General features: G+C 28.5%; 1 protein-coding gene across 1 annotated transcript; it reads right to left on the bottom strand.

Moving 5' to 3' along the window:
- Positions 1-5,264: 5,264 nt before the first annotated feature.
- Positions 5,265-10,087, bottom strand: LOC120077498 (abscisic acid 8'-hydroxylase 4). Its single transcript, XM_039031405.1, has 9 exons — positions 9,674-10,087; positions 9,228-9,552; positions 8,395-8,544; positions 8,041-8,289; positions 7,627-7,716; positions 6,836-6,914; positions 6,574-6,680; positions 6,310-6,428; positions 5,265-5,719 (listed from the first exon to the last, which is right to left on the bottom strand). Exons 1-9 carry the CDS (start codon positions 9,895-9,897, stop codon positions 5,614-5,616), a joined length of 1,449 nt encoding a protein of 482 aa, XP_038887333.1. The 5' UTR covers positions 9,898-10,087; the 3' UTR covers positions 5,265-5,613.
- Between the last annotated feature and the right edge of the window lie 760 nt (positions 10,088-10,847).

A 10,847-nucleotide genomic window follows, 5' to 3' on the forward strand; every position in this document is an offset into this window, starting at 1 on the left:
TGTATGATCGTGCACATGAAAATGACAGTATAGAGAAAGTAGATTTAACTAATACACAATTTACCAAAAAAAGAAAAAGAAAAACAAATAGAGGAAAAGAAAAACGACGTAGCTCAGAGAAATGGGTTGAACATTTAACCATTATAAGAATATAACAAGAGTAAAATGTTACACGTGGAATCGAATAAGGAGATTAAAACATAACAAATTACATGAGAGTGGTTAGGGTAGGGAGAGAGAAAGGAAAGGAGTGAGTAATTTGCACATGGAAAAAAGGAAAACAATGGGTGAAGAAATTAAAAGAAAATGGGACCTTTTTTTCATGTCCTTTGCCCAAAGGAGGAAGGAAATGGAATATAAGGAGACAACCTATACCATTCCACCCTTGCATTTATTGCTCAAAAGGTTAGGTTCATTGCTACATCATTTTCTTTTTTCACACTAAATGCTTTCTTTCCTATTCATTTTTACTGTTTTTCCATCTTTGGATAACGTCATTTTCTTTGGTTAATTCTAGAACTTTGTGAGATGACATGTAAATATTTCAAAACCTACCCCTTTATTATAATCTTGGAAGACTATTCCCTTTTTTTTATTTGGAAATTTTTCATCTTCTATCCATTTTTATCACTATTTTACTGATTCATCACACTTACTTAGATATGTTACGATTGCAAATATATATATCTAAATCCTATGTTATCTGACAACATGATATTTGCATTTAAATAGAGATGAATGTTTGTGGAACTACTATCCACTATAAATTTAATTATATTTAATTATCAAACGCAAGTATAGTTCAACTAGCATATGCTAGTGATCAAGAGGGATATGAGGTTTGAATCCTCCACCCGTACTGTATTAAAAAATTAAGTTGTATTCCTCTTTTTAGTTATTTTTGTATATTTTAACTAATGAGTTAGTAATGTAAGTAAGTATAGCTTAATAGGCTATTCTTTGTAATTCTTCCTCAACTTGTATTAGATGGGTAACTCTAATTTATGTTTAAAGTCTTTACCTTTTTTTTCAAATTATACCCTAACTTTTTGTAAAGGCAAACGATAAAATTGATATCCATGTCATTTAGTTGAGTTGTTTCTAGAGATTTCTTATCAAATGTGGTCATTATTTCTAATTTAGGTAATACTATTTGTATTTTTGTTGGATAGTCCTTTTTTACTACTTAATTCTTAAGTGTTCTATTACTTAAATTTGTTAATAATTGGTCGATAATTTAATCTCCCACTTATATAGTTATTGAACTTAAAAAAAAAAGATTGATATGAAATTAAAAGTTACTTGTTGAGCACCATAAATTATTTTTCTTTAGTAACTTTTTTTTTTTTTTTTATTTTTTTTTGTTATTTAATAATAAAATAAAATGACCATCATTGCCAAAGAAGATTAAGTTTTGTGATCGTTTAATTTGAGAGTTATATTTCATAAAGATCTAAACTTTTTGTTCTAAAAAAAAAATCTCTTAACTTTTAAAAAATGTTTAATAAATCTCAACTTTCAATGTTCTCTAATATGCTATAAACTTTAAAAAGAGGATCAAATCCAATAGATTTATGAATGTTTAATTCTATGTTACATAAATCTTTGAACTCTCTTTTCTTAAAGGTCTCATACACAAGATTTCTATTAAACAAACGTGAATGTTTGGATCACATTTGATATTTATTTAGATCCCGTTTAGTAATCGTTTTATTTTATTATTTTTTTTTTTTTTTTGGAAAAATTAAGCTTATTTCATTCATATTTCTTACAATGATTTGCATATTTCTAAAGTATAATAGTTGAATTCTTATCCAAATTCCAAAAACAAAAGCTACTTTTTTTTAGTGTTGATTGAGAATGGATTTTCACCATTAGGAGATCCTAAGGCAATGTTCATAGAGAAGGAGTTCTCAAATTTAAGGGAGCATAAATTCTTCAAGTGAAGGAGTGTTCACAAGAAGGAGGGAGGATAACTTCATAGTGAGAGGGAGTCTCACACACTTGGGAGGAGTCTAAGTGTTTCTTCACTAATATTCACATACTTAGGGAGAGCCTAAGTTCTATTGAGAACGAGCCTTACATCTAGGGGGAGATTAGGTGATCAAATAAGTTAGGTTCTACGTGTGTCTCTATAATCATCATTATTTTACAGATAAGTATAACATTGTAGATATTTGACTTTTTCATATTAGTGAATTATCTTTCACGAGCACATTGTCCCCTAAACATAAGTAATATATCACGAACTAGGTTACTAAACTCTAAGTGTTCTTCTCTTATTTTGTTGTTTGTTATTTACTTATTGTCTCTGTGATTGTTAGGGCATCCTATTTAACATAAATATTCTGTGTGATGGATCATCTTAACATTTCACCATATACCATTCAAAATTTGTGAGTTTTCTCCATTTTTTCTATGTGGCAATCTCAACATGCCTCTTAAGATGGTTCTTTTTTAGGTTTACCATTCTAAATTTGGCTCGCAATTTTTTGAAATTGAATATCTGTTTATGTGTCACTAGCTTTGATGCCAAAACAAAAAAATATATAAGATCGTATTTAAGATTGTAAAATCGTTTCATCTGTTCAACGTGAGATGTTCAATTTCAAGATATGATGAGAATAAAATAAATTGAGACAAACAGAGTTTGAAAAGAAAAGGAGGGAAGGGGGGCAATGAGAGACGTCACGTGGAATGGGTCCCAAAATTAGAGCGACGGTGCATTAGGGCTCACAAAGTTATAATTTGGACGCCCCGTTGTGATCTTCTAATTTAAAAGATCCCATGGTAAAGCCAACGTCAGCTCTTTCTTTTGTGGGTCCACGTCGGTGCCCCAACGTACGGAGAAACCACCACGTGGAACCTTTTCGACGCTGGACCCCACTTCCTTTTTAATATTAATATTATTTTCTCTATTTCACATCAGCTCTCCGTCCTTTGTTATCACTCGTACCTGGAAGAACCACATGCCGTAATCTAGATGGTTGATGAAGGGGTTGGTACTCTGTGGGACAGCACACCAGAAACCAACCAACAGTCACCGTCGAATAAAAACATATGGTGGGGTCATCACTATATGTTTTATGTTATTTCATTGTACTCTACTGTGTCTTCTTCTGTATCTTTTTTCTTTAATTTGTTTATGGATTGTTTGGTTTGAAGGAATAGGAGGTGAGAATCAACATGAATATATGAAATTCTTATTTGTTTGGACAATTTCAGATATTTATTTGGGAACAGACATTTTTTATGCCTCTTTTTTTTCCCATAGTAATTTGTGGGTTTCAATAAACCTCCACTTTTGCATTTTTTATTCTTTTTTATTCATTATTTTTCTCTTTTTTTTATATATTTATTATTTTAAGTTTTTAATCATTTTTCTGTTTTATGTGATATTTCTACATGGTTTTTTTTCTATTTTTCTATTTATTTTTTCCTTCTTCATTCTATTTTATGATTTATCCTTTCCTATTTTTTTTTTCTTTTTCTTTTATTATTTTATTTCCTTTTATTCTTATCATTTTATTCTCATGCTTTTCCTGCTATGAATAAATATTAAATTAAATTATTTTGTTTAAAATTATTATGGTATAAATTAATTATTGAAAGATAAATTTAGTTTAATTTAATATTTTATAATTTCTCGGTATTCTAATAACTTAATTATAAATACTCATTTTATAAATATTTGTAATGAATAATTTAATTATTATTGTTATTTGATTGTCAAATAATTATTTTTCTCAAAATTTCGAATTGAGTTTGTTGTTTATCAACTAATTTATAAAATTCTATAGAGTTGTCACAACTAATTTTATAAATTAAATACAAAGATAATTTTTTATCATAAAATTTAGATAACATTTTCATGCACAACCAATGACAGTTATTCTTAATTCTCATCAATCTTATTCTCAGGTTTATAATTCTTAGTCATCTTTAATCCTTAAGTATCTAGAAAATCTTAAACTAAACAGTCCCTAGGTTTTTTTCTCTTTTTTTACTTGAATTTTTTTTTTTTTTTTTACTTTTGTTTTATTTTATAAACAAAATTATTTATCTTTTGTCTTTTTACATTTTTTTTAAAAATAATACAAAATATGTTATAAAATTATTTATCATGAGTTTGAGAAAATAAGGAGTTTTTTTTTCCAAATTCAGTAATGGTTGGTGGGAAATCTTTGATTCGCTTTTGAAATGGTAATTGATGTGTTGTTATCTTATCCACCAAAGTTATATAATAAATTAGTGAAAATAAGAGAGCTATTGTCATGTGATAATTGAATCTGGTAAATTTTTTTTAGGAATAGAGTAACTTTTATATTAAGTAGCAAAATAAGTCAACTCCGCTACAAATTGATTGACATCATTCTAGAACTAAATAGCAACCCATCTAGAAAATTAGAGAACCAATCAAAGGAAATTTGTTAGAATACCGTTTTTTAAGTTTTTATCGGTTCATCTTGGTCGGGATCGACTACCGAGATTTAGTTAAAAAAATTAATATTTTCCTCTTAGTAATTGTTTTGGGCTTTCTCGATGAAATCTTGTGTAGTATTTAAACCAATATTCTACTAACCTTTTCAAATATTATTTAATCTTTCCAAATCTCATACCAAATTTTATATCTTTTCAATTTTCTCTTTATCTTTATCAAATTTTATGTAAATTTCAAATCTTTCACATAATTTTGTTTCCACAATTATCTTAATTATTTTTAAATTTTGGGAAAGAATAAATTTTGTGAAAACTTAAGTATCATTTTGTAAATATATAGAATTTCAATGTTAATCTACACAAGATTTCATTGAGAAAGTCCAAATATATAAAATCTTGAGGTTAATCATGTTTGGGATTTCACCCAAATAAATAGAATCTCGGTGTTATTTTATGCCCCGGATGAACATTGAGATCCACCTAATTTTTTCAAATATTATGCAATCTTTCAAATCTTATATGAACTCTTACCTCTTATCAACTTTTTTTTTTCATATAATATTTTACAAATCTTATATTATCTTGCAATTTTTAGGCCCGATTTATGATTAGGTCATTGAAAACGAAAGATGCACCTTGTTGGTATATATAGTAATTTTCAATTCTCTCAAATTTTTCTTAATCATAGTCATGATTCGTCTTATTCAAATGCGATCTCAATTCATTCATGTATCCTTTTGAATTCAAACGTTACATATATATTTTAAGAAATTATATCCTAAACAAAAAAAAATGAAGAAAGAAGAGAGGGATGAGATATGAAATACATTACTCGAAGGTGATCAAAAAGCCTTTTTTTTTTTTTTTCATTTTATTGTCTCATTCACTACAATGATACATCGATAATACACAATAATAAACAGCAACGACTCCCGATGATAAGAGACAACAAATACAAACCCCTTTCTTTTTCAATACTCGAAATAAAACCAATACAAGCATTGATTAGGGAAGAAGGCCCCATGTGAGGTGGGAAAAAAAGTAGAAGGTTTTAATTAGGGTTTTGGTGAAGAAGGGCATTAATATAATAATAATAATTGTTGGAAGATTTTAAAATAAAAAGTATATAGAAATTGTTTTTATATTTTTGGGAGGTGAAAATGAAATGAAAGGCTATTGGTTGGTTGTTGTATGCTTGAAAAATCTGGCGGGTAGGCCGTGGACAGGCATTGGGAATGGCCCATATTCAACCCCACTTTCTGATCCCACAACTTCCCACCTGCAAATGTGTTACACACATTTCCCATATTATTATTAACCATAATAATAATTTTTAAAAATAAATACTTTCCTATCTCTAAAATTTGAAAAATATTTTTAATCGATCTATGAGTCAAATTTGATTGTTGGTTGACTAACCGAAAAGTGATATGACATATTGAGTTGACAAATTTTAAGTGTAGATGACAATTTTACTTTTGAGTTCAACTATTACAAAAATAAAAAATCTAACCATCAACCTTTAAATAATAACTAATGTAGTTATTATTAAGCTTTGTTTAGATTAACCCTATAATAGTAATATTACTATTTACAACCTAATATCATTTAAGAGAGAGAGAGCAATATACGGTTGGATCTGTTTCATGCAATCTCTTCCATTATAAAGAAAAAAAAAATCTTTTTTCAAAAACGAAAAGTTTGTCACATGACAACTTGTGATTGAACACTTCAATGGGTTGTACAAAGATAAAAATAGTCTAAGATACATTAAAATATTTAATGTATACCATTGAAGAAGAGGTGAAAGATTTGTAATTATTTTATGTAATGAAATTGATTTTTATGACAAATGGAGTTTGGATTTACCTAAATTTGGTAATGAGGTGATGAAGCAAAATGAGGATCTCCAGCTTGGCAAGTTCATTGCCAGGGCAAGAATGTACTCCATTGCCAAATGGCATGAATGTATTGGGCTTTGGAGCCAACTACATAACCCACAATAAAGTTCTCTTAGAATAGAACCCCATTTAAAAAAAAAAAAAAAAAAAAAAACTATATAGTAAATTAAAATTAGGTTATATTTTGAATAAATAAAATAAAATAAGAGAATATAAATATTCAAAAGCTTACCTCAAATCTAGAGGGATCAAAGATATGAGGATCAGGGAAGTACTCAGGATTGTGATGAATATTTCTAAATAAAGGCATGACCTTCCAACCCTTTGGGATAAGGTACCCTAAACATATATTAAAAGATATATATATGTGTTATATGATTAATTAATTATTTATTCACCAATGTTGATATTTTCATTAATTAAAAACAAAAAATGGTGTAAATGACCCCCCCCCCCCCAAAAAAAAAAAAAAAAAAAAAGACCAATGAATATACCTTTATATTCCATATCAACAACTGCCTCCCTAAAAGTGAAGGATATGATACTAGCCATCCTCAAGCTCTCTAATACAACCTGAAAATAACCATATGCATATCATCATTATATTTAATTTATAAACTGTTTTTGATAATATATATATATATATATTTTATAGAGAGAAGGATGTGTAATAATCCACAAGGAGTGAAATATTTAAGGATTAAATTGTTACCAATTAAAAAAAAATAGAAAGACATACTTTTAGTTTCTACCTTTTAAAGTTGTTATACTCTCGAAACAAAATTTTGTTATAGTAATCCCTACATTTTAATTTGCCAACTTTTATTCAACTCTAGGATTTTAAAAGTTTACAAATTCTTGAAAAATGAAAAAAGAGAGGAGATTTGTTTAAATACCGCCTTTAATAAATGTCATTAAATGACAAAACTATTGGAAATATTTTCAAATATAGTAAAACATCACTATCTATCAGTGAGGACATCTATCACTGACAGACAGTGATATTTTGTTATATTCGTAAATAAGTTGACATTTTTCTGTATTTGAAAATAACTATTTTTTGTATTACTGTTTGCTTTTTTAACACCATTTTAAAAAGTCAAGTCAAAATTTAGAAACTATAAAAAAAAAATTTCAAAAACATGTTTTGTTTTTTTTTTCAATTTGGTATAGAATTCATGTGTTTATAAAAGTGAAAAGTGTTATCGACAAATCAAGAATAATTTTTATAAACAAAAAAAAAAAAAAAAAAATTATGGGAGGACACAAAAAGAAACATACATACCCTATGAGTAAAGGGCATATCCTTAATCTGAGCCCAAGACAGAGGCATCTTCCCATCTCCATTTCTTCTATAAATTTCCATCTGCTCTGCCTGAAAATTGTACCAAAAAAAAAACATCATTAAAACGACTACATGTGTTACCGTCTATTGTACTATAGTCCATCTGCTTAAACTTTTGAATTGACTAATAATTTAATTTATGTAAAAAAAAACGCTTTTGATATCTAAACTTTCATAGAATTATTAATTTAGTTCTCGAACTTTAACTAGTTAACGATGTTAATAATATACTTTCAAATTTTTATCAACTTAACCCCTATCATGAAAAATTACATAAAATTAACTGTCAGTTTTTATAGCATACCAATTTAGCCACTATAATTTACAAATAAAATTGTTATCCGATTAATTTACCTTAACAGCCTCAAAGAGCTTCAAGTTGTCATGAAGAAACTTAAGAATCCAAGTGAGGGCAGTGGCGGTGGTGTCTTGGGCGGCGAAGAGAACTCCGATGATGTTGTCGGCGATTTGATCCTCACTTAAAGTTTCTCCATTTTCATCTCTGAAGTTCAAAAGATGACCCACTAAATCTCTCTCTGTTACTCTTTTTTCTCTTCTCTCCATAATTATCTCTCCCAAAATCTCTCTCAGCTTCTTCCTTGCCTTTAAATTAATAATAATAATATAAAAAAAAGAATTAATGAAACTTTGTGTCAACAAAAAGGAAAAAAAAACAATATAGGAAACTCAGAAGACTGAATTTCTTACTGATAATGCTTTTGAATATGCTGTTCCTGGTAGTCTTGTTGGAAAACAATTGTAGCCTTTGTCTAATATGCTATACTTTTCTTTTAGCTTCTCTTTGTACTCATTTTCTAGCTTTTCAAATACTGCTACAATTCCCACCTCAAAAGAATACTGTTCACACACACATACATACACAAAATCAGTTCAAATTTTTCATTACTCAAGTATGGGGATTTCAGTGCATTATGGGGATTTCGGTGCATTTTGGGTTACATTCATCTCTTTTCCCATCTATTCAAGTTATCTACTTTTTTTGAAAAAACAAAATATTTTTTTAGTTTTTTCTACTGTGTGATTGAGATTGGAGATAGATGTAGCTTGAAATATACTTTATATATACTATTTTTAAGATTCTCTTTAACAAGATAAATATGAATGATTGTCTATAAATTTTTAAAGAAATGTCAATTTGCTTGTTTTTATGCTTTATGTTTTTTTTTAAATTTAGGTTTGTTTTCTTACTATTTCTTTAGTATGGTTTTTACATTTTTTTTTAAATATTTAAATTTCTAGACAAATTCTAAATAATAATAATAAAAAAGTAGTTTTCATATTTGTTAATAATTTAATATTTTTTAAAATTTTGCTAATAGTTGTCAAATAGAGTTTTGATTTTTAGTTCCATAATGTGATGTTGAGAGAGAAACTTTAAATTTCTAACTCAATTCAAATTGATATAAAAAAAACATTACTTTTTTTAGATAAGAACACATTTTTAACTACTTACTAACAAAATCATTCCAAGAAATTCTCTGTTTCTGTTTCTATAGAATCTTTTGTGTAATGGGACGGACCTTTTTCATTTCAAGGAAGGTGTTGATGACGTGGCCGGCGGCGGCCCAGGAATCAGTGGCGGAAATGGCGGCGGCTTCAATATGAGGAACAAGAATTCTGAGACGTTCAAGAGACAGAGAATTTTGAACAAGTTTCCTGAGGTTAGAATGGTAATTTCCTTGGTGGAAGAAAAGCGCCGCCGGTCCGATCATCGTCTCTTTGCTTTTCGGGTAAGTAGGCCGGAATAAATGGGCGTTTGTCACAAGAACAAACCGAGCTGCGGCGGCGCTTGCCAACATAACACAAGGACATCCCAAAATGTTGGTCTTAAAAATTTCTCCATATCTGCCAAGAAAAACAAAAACACACTTAGAATTTTCACTTTTTAAAAAAAAAAAATTGAAGAAATTTTTTTTTTTTTTTTTGGTTTTTTTTTTTTTTTTTTTTTTTTTGTTTAAGGAATAACCTTCTCTGTTTTTGTGAGAAAAATATGTTGGGGTCTTGAGAATAAAGTTGCAAAGTTTCTCCAATCCAAGGCAATCCCATGGAACCAGGAGGAAGTTTAAGAACTTTTTGGGATTTAGGCTTTTGATTTCTTTTAAGAAATGAAATGGAAAAAAAGAAAGCAAAAAGAAAAAGGAATATTATGATTATTATTATTATGTAAAGAGTAACAGAGAGAGCTTCCATTAGAAAATGCAGCAATCTCTCTGTTTCTCTCTTTAGAATTTGTGGTTTTGAGGGAGAAATCAAGCAGGGGAAAATAAAAAGAAAGGATAATTTTGAGTGTAAATGATGTTTTTTTTTTTCCTCTCTCTCTTTTTTGTGGAAAATTTGGGAGTTTTCTTTGTGTTTGTGAAGCAGAGAGTGAGGGGAATGAGTTAAGGGATTGAGGGTTTAAATAGAAGAATAGAAGTGGGGGGAAGGGGAAGGATATGGGAAGAGACAAATTTTGAATTTTTTTTTTGGTTTTTTTAAATGACAAAATCTGCCAAATATTTTGTGTTGGATTTTGCATTAATATAATACATACATACACATAGTCAACCTCTCGGCGTAGTCATAGACCGAACTCAACTTTATCTCTCGAGAAGGTTGTAAGATTTTAATATTTTAAATAAGTGGTCAGCATGGATCCATTATTCGTCGGGAGATCCTCTCCCGACGCATTTTTCACACTTTTTCAGTGAATTGTAATGTCGGGAGAAGTACAATTTCTTATAGTGGAGCTACAATCAAAATAGTCTCAAATTTTCTTATATTTTTAATTTTTTATTACTAGACTCATTAGATCGTTAACCATACACACTGTGACAAAATGAGTTTGTCACATTAAGAAAGGAGAGGGAAAAAAAGTCGTAAAATCCTTTAAAAATAGCATATTTAGCATGAAAAATATAGAAATTCATATTTCCTAAAAGTTATGATAGTTTTTCAATATCGTCCATATGTGATCTTATTACAATAACTACTTTCTTTGAAATATGAACATACTCCGAAATCATTATTTTTTTTTTAAAAAAAAAGATTTGGAAACTTTTTTTATTCAACTAGTGAGAGTAAAGGATGCAAAGGTATATGATGCAATTAATTAACTTTGGAAGGGAAGGATTTGAATCTAAATGTGTAAAGCAAACTAA

The sequence above is a fragment of the Benincasa hispida genome, chromosome 5 (genome assembly GCF_009727055.1).
Source record: "Benincasa hispida cultivar B227 chromosome 5, ASM972705v1, whole genome shotgun sequence".
In the NCBI taxonomy this organism is placed as follows: Eukaryota; Viridiplantae; Streptophyta; class Magnoliopsida; order Cucurbitales; family Cucurbitaceae; genus Benincasa; species Benincasa hispida.